Source organism: Pygoscelis adeliae, unplaced genomic scaffold (genome assembly GCF_000699105.1).
Source record: "Pygoscelis adeliae isolate BGI_AS28 unplaced genomic scaffold, ASM69910v1 Scaffold386, whole genome shotgun sequence".
NCBI lineage: Eukaryota > Metazoa > Chordata > Aves > Sphenisciformes > Spheniscidae > Pygoscelis > Pygoscelis adeliae.
The window spans coordinates 156,516-170,067 of NW_008824940.1; the positions used below are offsets into that span (position 1 = coordinate 156,516).

General features: G+C 41.2%; 1 protein-coding gene across 2 annotated transcripts in view; it reads left to right on the plus strand.

Moving 5' to 3' along the window:
* Positions 1-13,230, plus strand: part of GLRA2 (glycine receptor, alpha 2) — a 129,524-nt gene extending 116,294 nt beyond the window's left edge. For both annotated transcript variants that reach the window (XM_009325458.1, XM_009325459.1), the window contains exon 9: positions 12,952-13,230. In XM_009325458.1, coding sequence (XP_009323733.1) covers positions 12,952-13,230 — 279 coding nt within the window. The remainder of the gene's footprint in view (positions 1-12,951) is intronic.
* Positions 13,231-13,552: the final 322 nt, after the last annotated feature.

Sequence of the window (13,552 nt, forward strand, 5' to 3'; positions counted from 1 at the left end):
AAACTCCAGATGGCCATCGAAAGGAGCCTTTCCTTGCCTGGTCTTCTGTCTTCCCGTGCTTCAGAGTGTCAGTGAGCAAGCATGAGGAGGGGGATATTGCCAGTATTGTGCAGACTCCATGGGTCTTCTTCCACTACTTTTGTTTTCTTTCCATATTACAGGGAGAACATACCCATGTGTTTTGTAGGTTTGTTTATGGTGTTGATGAGTAAGGTGGTATTCTCTTTAACGTCAAACTGAACACCACCTGAAGAGAAGGTGCAGTTAGCAATATGGTAAAATTTCCACTCCGTACAGAAGGGGTTAATTTTAACTTATCTCTACAATACCAGGGTTCTTGTGTTTTACTGGTGTCCAAGCTCCAGGTGAAAATCTGATCACCTTTTGGTCTGTCAAAATTCTAGCATGAGCAAAAACTTAGGGAAATAACATTTGAATTGCAAGTCATCATTGCCATTCCTTCAGGGATAAAAAGAGGACATAATCAATGTTATTGATTTCTAAACTCCTTTCTCTAAGAAGAGAGCTGAGAGTAATTGGAGACACATTTACTAACTGTTTGCTAGAGGTATGTCACAAAGCCCAAATATTGCTTATCTGGTAAGTATAATTTCCTGAAGTTGGTGTGTAAACTAATATAGAAATTAGCACAGTGTTACAAATTTAACACATATAAGGAAAAGCAGATGGTATTGGTGTGATTGGACATGTCTTTGGAGTATTCCAGAGCATGCCAAATCTTTAATCTATTACTATTTGCATATACCACTGCATTACTCAGTTTTCAGTAGACTAAAACAACGTGTACTATGCACAAACAACAACTCTTTTTGCTGAGCTTTAAACTTAGAATAAAAAAGAAATCCCATTTGCTGGTTTTGCAGCACTCATTGTGTTCATTTTTCAAAGCCTCCAAATGGTTCATGTTGCATGTTCTGGGCGGTCAGAACAAAGACACAGACTGCTCCATGGGCCAACGCACTCGGCGATCTTCAGCTTTCCGTGCCAGGAACAGGGCATGCTGTGTGTCACGAACAGTAGTGCAAATGAAAAGCGGTACATTTCAAAATGCTTTGTGGTACTGGAAACTCTCTAAGCAATTAGGACCTCTGTGGATATCCAAACGTGGAAGGTTTTCATTTAAAAAAAAAATCAACTGTTTCCTGGTTATTCTTAAAAGATAATACCTCTCAGTTCAGTGGTGGACTTGGCAAAGTGGAGCTTTATTTTTATGACTTGTCGTTCCTTTGGAGGAAGAGAATTTAGCCACAAAGAGCAGAAAGGGGCAAGAGCAGATAGGGGTTGAGGAAGGAAGTGAATTTTGCAAGCAGAAGGTGAAGGTCATGTATTTGGAAATCAGTGATGATGAAAGCATCAAAGAGGAGGTAGGCAAGAGCAGAACTGGGAATTAGTGAGGCAAAACGTGATAGAAAAAAGTAGAAAAGGAGTCAAGAAGAGAAGAGACAGGTGCAGAAGGAAGGAGACAGGGAAGCAAAAGGACCAAGAGTGGCTATTGAATACCATTTCCTTAATCAATTTGCCTGTGTTTCACATTAGTGGTTTTAAGACCCCATTCATGTTTCCAGCTCAGAGGACAAACAAATCAGGTTAATGCCTGCTCATTATAAATGCACAGTGTGTATGATATCCTATTGTGCAGTATTTAGGCTGCCCCCAAACCCATCATCTTGTCTGATTCTGGTAGAATGCTCCTGCCTGGTACTCATGAGGCTGTTGGATGTCCAGTGAAGTAGAAACTTGTGCTAACGGGTCTCCTTTTGTCTCAGGGGGCTCCTGCACTGCTTCATTCTCTGGCTTATTGGCATATTTTCTGAACACAACCCTTCCCCAGGTGTTATCCCCTCACAAAAGTAGGACCTCAAGGTCAGGTGGTCGTAGACCCTCAAAGTGAGTCCTGACCTCTTCAGTATACCCAAGAACAGGGTTCTGCAGAGCTCCAGCACTGCAAACACTGATTTAGAATTACTCTAGGACACATAAAAGATAAAACATAAAACATGCACATTTCAGGAAGGCTGCTGGCATAGCAACCCTTTATCTTGGTGTTATTCTTGCGTGCTCTCCTCTAGATAAATTAATCGGACATTTCTTCTCCCATTTGCCTTGATATTCTTGAGCAAAACTTGAGTTCAGATGAGCGTCTGAGATCCTTTCCCAAGAATACCTTTTCCACTGCTATAACCATGCTTCCGTGCTTCATCTGCCTGTACCTCTCAGTACTGACTTTTCTTATATGCTGTTAAATCTATTGTTTCAAGTTATCCTTTAATCAGTTTTTCCAAGTTATAAAAGTCCATCACCAGGCAATATGTTGCTTAGCTACTGGCCTGGGCAGATGGTCTCCTGGAGAGTTGCCAGGCACCCCACCATAGAGCCTGCTCATGGGCAGAGAGGATTGGGAAGGTTTAATGACCCTTGCCCATGTGCTCTGTATCCCTGCTCCTCAGAACCGCATTCCCATCTGAAGGGGAAAAGATAGCAGAAAAGTTAGTATTTTGAGAAGTTATTCAAAATGGAGGTTGCAGTTTGATAAATGCTCTGGAGAGAGCTCTTAACCTTAAGCTGGAATACAAAAGTTCTCACTAGGTGGACTTCCCACTAACAAATGCCTTTAGGGAATACAAAAGGCATTTGATGACTAAATTAAGTAGATGCCCACATGTATATGTATGGACACATATCTACATGTGTGGGTGCATACAGACTGTGTTAGCGTGTATATTTATGTGTGTGTGTAATACAGTAAAAGAAAAACTATCAAACCAATTTTAAATGAAATCTTATTTCATTTCCATTGTATGCATACTTCCAATGACCTTGTAGGATTTGTGGATTTATTACTTACCAGATGAGAAAAAAAAACCCAAACAACTCTGTGTAAAGATTGCACTATCAAGTTGCTATAGCATTAAGTGCCATTGATTTTCACCTCATGATGAATATTTATTTTGCTGTGAATAAATAATAGAGTTTTATAGAGCAACCCTCATAGAAGCAAATCAAAATGAAAATACAGAAGTCTATCTGTGTAGTAGATTTTTATTACAGTCAAACAGTCAAGATGTTTCTAAGATGCAACAATTTAATTTTAGAAACAAGTTTGAAGTGCAGATAGCTGGCAAATACTTTGTTTAACCAAATCATGCTTCAGAGATATGTAAAAACAGCTAGAGAAATCCAGATTGAGATCTTGGCTAACAACAAGAACTAAATGATATGTAAAGCCAGAAAGGATAATTTGTGTAATAGAAGATAAGAAAAGAAAACCAACCCCCTTATTGGAAGTCTGGTATTAAGAACTGATAATTGGAAAAAGAAGGCATTTATTTATCCGTTGGCTTGTCTCCTCAGGAAAAAAAAACAAACACACAAAACATAAAATTTGCCTGTGAACCCTTTCTTGACTATTTTTAGCTACAGAACTTAAATTATTAATATAATTTGCAATATTTAATTTGTTTTGTGCAGTATTTGCGTAAATGAAATGCATGAAGTCTGTCTGAGAAAGCTCGGGTAATTTCCCTCTGCATTTTTGGGGGTTTGTTCTGGGTGTTTGCTGTAGCAAATGGCTTGAAGGAGAGAATCCACCAACAGAAAGGAAAAAAGCCTCTTCCTTCCTCTTCCACGCACCGAGTGGGAGGCAGCCAGTGCCCAGCAAGGGGCACGGATGCCACAGGTCCCAGCACTTCGTCCCCAGCCCTGGCCCAGGCAGGGAGGATGGCGTCCACTGTCCCTGGCCTGCCGTGGGCTGGGCTGCAGATTGGCCCTGAAAACTGGTGGAGCTGAGGGAGTCAAAACACGAGCCTGAAAAAATCTCCAGCAATACATTGTTGTAGAGGGTGATCTGCATGAGTCAGATCATGACTGCCGTTTATGGGCCCTGTGCGCACATATATAATTTTTTCTTTTTTTTTTTTTTTTTTTTAATTTTGACTGTTTAACAAATGAGGTACTCCTAGATGCCACAGTCAGGGCACAGGAGTGCTCTAATAAAATGATCTAAGATGATTACAGCTGAGGCAGAGACCAGTGAGAAATTTCCCAAAGGTGCAATAAAACCGATCTTCCCAAAAATATTTAAATCTGTTTGGAGAAAAACATCAGAGAACATGATGGGAAAAATCCTGGGGGGGCAGCTGCTCATATGTCCCTGTCTGCAACTGGGGGCTGTGAGCTTGGCTGCCCGACATGCTGCGGTGGCTGTTCCCCAAGCCTATCACCCAGTCGGGGCAGCATGCACCCCTGTCCCAGGATGGGACTTGCCAGGTGGTGTTGGCCCTGCAGCAGGTTTCAGGGCAGGAGAGCACTGAAGTTTGAGGCTGGGGCTTGAATGCTGCCAACAGGAGGCAGGTGAGAGGGTCTGCTTGTGCCCCATCTCATCCCTCCTGGGGCAGGTGTTTTGCAGAGAGCAAGAGAAAGTGGGAAACGTGAATTTTGGCTACATTTCCATCAGTGTTTTAGGTTTTTGAGGTTCAAAAATTTTAGCAAATATAGGCTCGCTTTACATTATTTTGCTCTGATGTGCCCATTAACCGCTATTTCATGTTTTAGCTGAAATAATCACATATTTAAACACTAGCTTTGCAGTTTGCTCAGCCTTCCATGCAGACAGCATGAGCGAAAATTAGTTGCCCTGTATCCAACAGATTTCTGGTCAGAGCAGATTATCCTTCAAATCTAGGTCATTAACTTGTATTTGTCTAATGTAAAACAGACTAATGTGCCGTTCCCACTGATAAACTGGCTGACTTCTGCTTTCATCAGAGAGAGACTGGCAGAAGAGTTATCCGAGAGCAGTCAAGTCTCCAGACTTCACTGTCCTGAGAGGATTTAATATCCGGGCAGATGATGTCTATAGGACACTCACAGATCACTGCGTCTGGATATTTCAAGGCATTATTTTCATTTAAAACAAAGGGGAACCAAGACACTGTGTCAGTGATAGATCTGCTGTTATTGAGGAGCTATAACTCTATTGTAACATTTATGATGCTGTGCAAAACAGCAGCTCATCTGGTTCTCCCTCCCTCCACCAAAATTAAAATATTAATTACATTATATATAAAACATAAAGTTGAATAAGAAATTTACATTAACTGCATTTGCAAAATTGAGAGAAGGAAGCCTTGCTTTACTAAAGAAAAAGGAAAATCTTTTTTTTTTTGGTAGCAAACTGATCACCCTTACTGACTGTATAATCTTTATCATTAAAGTAATCCTTGAAAAATTTAGATTCCACTTAAAGATATTTCAAGCCAGGAAAATATTTTTGCTCCACAACATGTTTAAATTACATTACTCTTTCAGTTGGATAATGTTCAATTCCTACTCAAAGAGGGCAAAGCCACATTAACTACCATTTCATTATTGTATTAACAACAGTTCACTTGCTGTTCTTACAGAATGAGTAAGTAAATGCTTCAGAGATTCTTCTGCTGTTTAGTGGAGATAGGAGGCATTATTAAACACAGCTTTCTAAAGCAAACCTAAATTTGTCCATTAGAAACCCTTACTGAAGACAAGAATGACAAATTTATCTTCCATAAATTAAAATGTCGGTGCTATTTATAATACAAGGTCTGGTTTACTTAGATTTTATAAGGCATGAATGTCCAAATGAGAGAAAAAACAAATCTCTGTGAGCAGGAAAATCAGTGTTGAGAGAGGTAGAAAAAGGGTGAACACCACTATTACACACAGAATTGTGGGTTCTGATGGAGCAACACACAGTAGGATCAGTCAGAGACTGCTTATGTTTTTGCTGAAACACCTGGGTGAATATTTAGGAAAAACATAACTTAGGTCAAATTCTGGGATGTGTTTGGTCTATACTTTGAGCAGGATTGAGGTGAGAAACTGACAATTTTACATCACCTTCTGCTCCTCTGAAGCCTGGATTAAGGAAGAGTGGGAACGGCATCTGGCGTAGGTGAGCTGAGATCCAGGGCTCTTCAGGGTGGAACAAATTAGAGAAGTCTGTTAGTGACTCTTTATTACCAAATACCACCAGAGCTTGCTCCAATTTCACTTTTTCCTGTCGTATAAGGAACTGGGACACATAGGTTTGCTATGTAAGAGTCATCTCTTTCTGCATCAGCAGGATTTAGTCTCAAGGCAGAACTATGTGAAGAGAAAAAAAAATTACACTCCAGGTACTAAAAGCTAGTGGAAACGCAGGACAATTTATCATTAGCTCCAGCTTCCGGCATATTATCAAGAGGTGGAAGACCTGAATTCCCATAACACATGCCATATTCGGTGAGAAGGAATGGCCTCTGTTCCAGGATCCTTTCTCCAGCAGTGGTCTGGCATGGATATTGAGACAAATTGCATTTAAAAGCTCCAAGACAAACCTAGAAGGACTTTTCTGTCTTCTGAAAATAACCAACCAAGGATGTACTTCTGCATGAACTAGGTTGCACTTTCAATAGCTGCACATGGACCTATGAATCTGTGCCATTGTGCTATTTTCATCCTCTGAAATGTTCTCACACAATGATTTACATTGGTCAATGAAAGATAACTTCCTTTTAAAAAAATAAGTTCTTCCTTTCTCCCTCATAGTGTCATTGTGTTTTATCCTATTTCCTGCCTTGAAAAAAAAAAAAAAAAAAACCAAAACACCCCATAACCTACTCCCTTTCATTCCATTTATTAACATTCACCATGATGTTATGACCTCTGTGATATCCACCCCCAAACACAGCTTTTCTAAGCTGAAGAGATCTCAGCTACATTGTTTCTCCTCATGCAGAAAAAGTCTTTTATCATCCTTGCTGGTCCCCTTTGTACTTTACCTAATTTTGCTTTACTGAGTTTGGGTGACCAGAAATGTTCCTCGTGTTCAAAAACTGATCACACTGTGCGTGGATAAAGTGCCAGAATGATGTTTTCTGTTTCATTTGCCCATTGCCTGATGGCTGCTTAGCAGAGGACTAATGTTGTCAGAATCATCTGCATGGGAATTCCCCAAACTTCCACCTGGGAAAGAACCAATTTTGAGCCCGCTACTGTCTGTGTGTAATTAGGGTTATCTTTTGCAATGTGCTTGTCCTGGTTTTGGCAGGGATAGAGTTAATTTTCTTCCTAGTAGCTGGTACAGTGCTGTGGTTTGGATTTAGGATGAGAACAATGTTGATAACACACCAATGTTTTAGTTGTTGCTGAGCAGTGCTGACACTAGTCAAGGACTTTCCAGCTTCCCATGCTCTACCGACTGAGAAGGCTGGAGGGGCACGAGAAGCTGGGAGGGGGCACAGCCAGGACAGCTGACCCAAACTGGCCAAAAGGATATTCCATACCATGTGATGTCATGCCTAGTATATAAACTGGGGAAAGCTGGCCAGGGGGGTGGGCTGCTGCTCGGGGACTGGCTGGGCATCGGTCGGCGGGTGGTGAGCAATTGCACTGTGCATCACATGCTCCATATATTCTGTTACTACTACTACTAGTACTACTACTACTATTATTATTATTATTACTACTATTTTACTTTATTTTATTTCAATTTTTAAATTGTTCTTATCTCAACCCAGGAGTTTTCTCACTTTTACTCTTCTGATTCTCTCCCCAGTCCCACCAGGGTGGGGTGGGAGTGAGCGAGCGGCTGTGCGGTGCTCAGTTGCCAGCTGGGGTTAAACCACAACAATGCTTTACCTTGCACTTATCAATCCTGTATTTCACTTACTGCCATTTTGTTAGTGAGTCACTCAGCATTTAGAAATCCTTCTGGAAAGCCTGGCTTAGATTTGTCCGCTTTGAATAGCCTGTTTCACCTGGGTACCTTCCCTTGGGAAGCTTTGTCCCAGCTCATTTATAAATCTCTTCCTTGTTACTGGTTCTCGCACAGATTCTTGGGGATTCCCTCCAGCGAATTCCTCAGTTATAAAATCAAGCTTTTACTCCTAAACTCCATTACTGCCTTTTAAACAGTTAATCTATGGAAGGACCTTCCCTCTCATCTCCTGACAATTTAGCTTTGTAAGAGCCTTCTGTGGGGAACCAAAGAGGATTTGAACATCCAAGCATGCTTCTCAGCTGAACTACCTTCATCCACATACTCAATGACTCCTGAGAACTGAAACCATGTGAGCACAACTGTCTTTGCAAAACCACACTATGAATTATGTAAAGTACTGAGAGATGGGAGGTGTCTCAAAATCATAAAGATGATTTAGGAATGAAGTCTCCAAAGCTATTTTGGGGCCTAATTCCTATTGATTCCATTTTGCATTCAAGTCTGAATTTATTGTGGTTTTCTAACTTTGTGCTTATGAATGCCAAAAGGAAAATTTCCCTAATGTTCTCTACCCTATACCTAAAATTAATCTCCTATGTCCTTGAAATTTAATTAAACCAGATAGTCTTTTAAATCGTTTGCCCACCATATGTTGGAAAAAGAGTAGCAAAATTAAACGAATAAATCACATCAGAGAGTAAATTAAATACACTGTTTGAAGCCAGCTTCTCTCTAATTTTCCTCGTTGTTAAAACTGAGTCAATGCTGACAATAAGCATTTAAAAGTGGTCAGGAGAAAGCACTTCAGAATGCATTGTACAGAACACTGTGCATGCAAGGCGCAATGGACTAGATTTTCTAAAGTTTTTTCCCATTCCTGATTGCTTTGGTGTGAAGTTGGTAGTATGAATTACATTCTAGACCTGATGGAGTAGAAATAAATGCTTTACAAAGATGGAACACGAAGAAAGAAAACCATGCCAGAAATATAACCCTCTTGATTTACATGTTGCCTACTGTAAAGCTAAGTCAAGAGAATCTAATTTCATTACTTTGTAAAGCACAGAAAAACATTAAATTCATAAAGAGAAATTAAAAATTGAGAAAAAATATGTATTTCTTGTTTGATGAAAATTGTTTATAGCCAACACCTAAGCACGTTCAGTATGACACCATAAGATAATACACATAAATCTATGCTGTTGAAAAAGCGTCTGTAGAAAACTGTTGCCCAAATCTCTATCACTACGTATTAGGCAAGACTAACTTCACATCCCTTTAGAAAGATAAAGTCAACGACTTCAACGGCAGTGGATTCTGCCACTCCAGTTGATGTCCAGTGGCTTCAAGACGCTTTCTGATTTTGGTTTTAAAATCTGTAAACCCATAAATAGCCTGGGATTTAAGCAAGTGAGATCATGTCTGGTTTAAAATGAATGCAATTTTTATGCGTAATCTGATTAAAATGATAGAAATGTTTGCAAAGTTGTTTGCACTATTTTACCAGTGACTAAACTGGTGAACAGCACAGGCTGAAGACTGTCTTTGGATGAGTCTCCATGGTAGGGTATGTCAGATGGTGTGAGCTGAATATGACCTTGAGAATGAAGAGTGACTCTACAGCCACGTCAGAGGGTACCCTAGGTAAGTTGCCCAGTAGTTCACCAAGCCTCTAGGTTAAAGGAAGACATATCCACTATGTTAAGGGAAGGCACTTGAGGTCAGTTCTTCAACTCAGATATTGAAACATGAAAAAAAAAGGGTTCCCTTTGTCAAAGGATCTAAATTTGTTTTTCTTTCTCCATGACTATTCCCCAAAATCCTTTATATGTAACAGAATGTTGGAAGATCATCTAAAATGTCAAATTGTAGCTTTGCCATAAGATTATGGTGTTTTAAAGACAGTTTTTTAACTACATCTGTACTGCTAAAGTAAATCACATTGAGGATTTTATTGTTCTGAGGCCAGCTATCGCCACATGGCTCATGACCACAGTGCATGGCATTAGTCCCCAGTAGAGCAGGTTCATCTCGGAGAAAGCCTGTTGGCATGGTCCACGCCAGAGTGAGCTAACCCACAAGCAGCATGGACAATGAAGTTCCAGCACTTGGGTTGACCCCCAGCTCCCTTCAGCGGCAGGGAGGAAGCCTTTCTGTCCCTGCTGTGTCATTTTGGGTGGAACTGGTTTAAGGGCTCAGGAGGCCAATAGGACACACGCCTGACTGCAGTCTCATGGGAAAAGCATGGGAGGACCCAGCACAGACATGTGGATCTCGATCTCTGTAGGGTTTCATTGTTAATTTTCAACACTATTGGCCAATTTTATTGGAGAGGGCAGAGACCTCACCACCCCAAGATCTTTCAGGTGATGTCTGGTCAGGTGGGAGAGCTCTGATGGGGTCAGGCCTTGCCTGTAAGACTGTAGATGCTGGCAGCACTCAGAGGGCAGGCAGGTGCCAGACTGCAAAGCCCCTTTGGTTCCTGGGGCTGAAAATGACCTGGTGGTTATGGAGCTGTGGCACCTCTAGGGCTAGAGGTGGGGCTGTAAGGACTGTGGCTGTGCTTGCTTCCAGTGGCACTTAGATGATCGCAACAGCTACAGCTTAAGTGTCTCTCGTGCTAAGTTTTCGTAAGAGTGTAATATCAAACACAGAAACAAGTGGCAGGGTAGAAACACAGTGCCAGTCTCTTAATTAATTATTTAGTTTTTGAAAAAAGTTTTTCTGATAAAGTGTAAAAAAAGCTACATAAACACACACTTTTTTGCAACCAGCAAATTACCTGTTGGGACAACAGGTAACAAACCGATCCAGATATTTATTGGGGAGAAGGAGATTCAAATCTGCACAAACAGAGAAGAAAGCCGAGCACTTGCTCATCATACCCCAGGTGAATGCTGGTTCCTCTTATATCCAGGGTAAATCAGCATCTACTGCAGTCCTAAATAAAAAACTAGCATGGGGACCTGGCACACTTCCCTCTGGGTTTTGTGAGAAAGAAGTGGCACCACCAGCTGTCTGTGGGGGAAAAAGCAGGGCTCTAAATCCCATTGGGAAATGAGTGGCTCCTTACAGCTAAAGGTCGGGTGCTGAAGACCTGAAAGAATGCAATTTAAACATCCCTGTCCCTAATCTCAGATAGCTTCCCACCCAAGTGACAACAGTGTAAGCTCAAAAGCAGGACTGTGACATTGAAGGCGAATTACTCAGCCCCATGCGACAAAGCTGTGACCCAGCAGGGCACAGTGGAAGTTGGGCCTATCCAAGTCCTGCGTGGAACTCAGTACATTTTCTTTCCTCCCATAGATCCCTCACAAGTAACAGAAATTAATTTTTTACAAAATGAATGAAGTACATATGGCAACACAGCTGCTGAAAATCTGTTACCCTTTTTAATCACCCCTCATGTCCTGGGCATGCATTTTATCCTTCAAACTCACTAAAAGGGAAAGTGCTGCGAGGAAGGCAGCTCCCTGTATTATCGGGGGACCTTTTGGTGTTATTAAGTCATGCAAAAGAAGCCTTGCCAATAAGCCTATCCAGAACTTAGGTCTCAGTGGGTTCATCTTTAATATACTTTACATATTTATGATCACTAGGACAAGCAGAATTTCAGAGTTTTCACAGAGGGGGACTGAAAACTGTAAATAAATAAAATTGAAAAAGGAGAGGATCATGCTTCTTTTTCTTAATGATGATGAGCTTTTGAAACGAAAGGGATATAAACCCCGGATAAGTGCTCAAACAGCCTTGCAATACCACAATTTTCCACCTGCTCATGGGTTCACTGTAGAATAGTCCTCAGGCCAAAGTGACAGGGGCTCCAAAGCACTGTTTACTGCCTATCCTCCTTCCATAAGCACTCAATGCCATAAGCAGTCAGAGTGACTATTTCTCATTTGGTAGCCTTGGATCTCACTACTGGCTATTCACGTTTGTGTGTCAGCTCCAAGGTAAGGAGAGCAAGTCTGGTGATATATTCAATTCCAATGCTGAAGCTGGGGAGAGAGAAAAATGCAATTATTGAAAGAGGTGCTTCTGTGAAGGAGCAGTGATTTACATCCTGAATAGGTGTAAATTATCTTCCCTCCCCACCCCCAACTTCAGCAAATGTACTCCTTATTCAATATCTTGCTGCTGTGATGTTTTTTCTTGCAGTCTCTGATTCTCTGTTAAGATCAGAAGGATGTGGTTTAGCAACGGATATGAGGGAGTATTCCCTGTGAGGGAGTGGGCTCCTTGTGAGCCCAAGAAGTGGTCATTTTAAATCAACAATGAGGTATTTGTCAGTTGAAGAGAAGGTCTTTAACTAGGGCAAGATGCTGGACCTACAATTCATCCCTGTTGGAATGAAAAAGAATAGAGCTGCTTGTTTGTTCATTTTGAATCCTTCATGGAGGGCTGCCAGTAACTGTTAACTTGTGTATTATTGTGCTATCAGACAGAAGAAATGGCAGTGAGAATTTACCAGCACAGTCACAAACCTTTCATCACACAGTTATCATGGTGATATAGTTCAGTGGTAGTTACTCACCTCTCCAAAAAAAAATATTACCCACTCAGACAAGAAAGAGAATGGATTTCTGCACGATGGTGCTATAATAACTCATGCTATTATACCTAATTCCCGTTTACCACTAAATCCAAGTGCCCAGTGCACTTTGAAGTATTGATTGTCAGAGCGCTCCTGTGAGCAAGGAGGGACCATGATCTATCCTTGTTTTGTAGATCAGAGACGGAGGTGCAAGGCTGTGGTTAGATTGAGCCATGGATACACATTGCCATGAGCTTGGGCCCCTGGATCTCTGGGTCATTCAATTAAACCTGACTCCCTGCTACCAACATGACCAAGTTTCCTCCCCACAGCAAGCCCAAGGAGAGCGATAAGAAACCTGTGGAGTCAGATTTCTTCCCTATGGGGTTGGGATACAGCCTGTTGCTCAGGGCAACAGATGTAGTCATAGCTAGAGAAATTAAAGCTCTGATTCACAAACACTGGCAGTCACCTAATTTCCATGTATTTTTATGTAAGTTTTAATTGCTTGCTTGTCTTTGAAACCTGGACTTTGTATCGTAGCTTCACCAGCTAATTTGCTCAGGTGCTTTGGAGGGGTGCACCTCAGCTACTCAAGTATATGGCATGCGTGATAGACAGGTGATTGTGTCTCTTATTTGTCTTCTTTATCCTCCAGGAAGATGAAGTTGCTCGTGAGAGTCGATTCAATTTCAGTGGCTATGGCATGGGTCACTGTCTCCAAGTCAAAGACGGCACAACAGTCAAGGCTACTCCACCCAACCCACCTCCGGCACCATCAAAGGATTCAGATTCCATCAAAAAGAAGTTTGTTGACCGTGCAAAAAGGATTGATACAATATCTCGTGCTGCATTCCCACTTGCCTTCCTCATTTTCAACATCTTTTACTGGATTACATACAAAATTATACGGCATGAGGACATTCACAAGAAATAGGCAACTCTAGTTTGCCAGGACTTCTTAGCCAAAGTGATCCACGTGTAAATAAACAGTGAAATGTCTTTCTGTCATTTGGACTAAGGGTTTCTTTCCCCCCCAAGGACACTGAAGAAAAAAATGAACAAAACGGAAAAGAAGTATAGAAGGAAAAGTGATTGCATGAAAAAATATGCCGTGAGACCAGTCAAAAAATGTTCCCCCTATGTACTCTCAGTGTTGTTCTTCCAGATTCAGCATTGATCAGACATCTGTAAATGGGGCCAAATTTTACCCAACTTTATCACCAAGATATTATCTTTCAAGAGAAAAGAGAATCAGA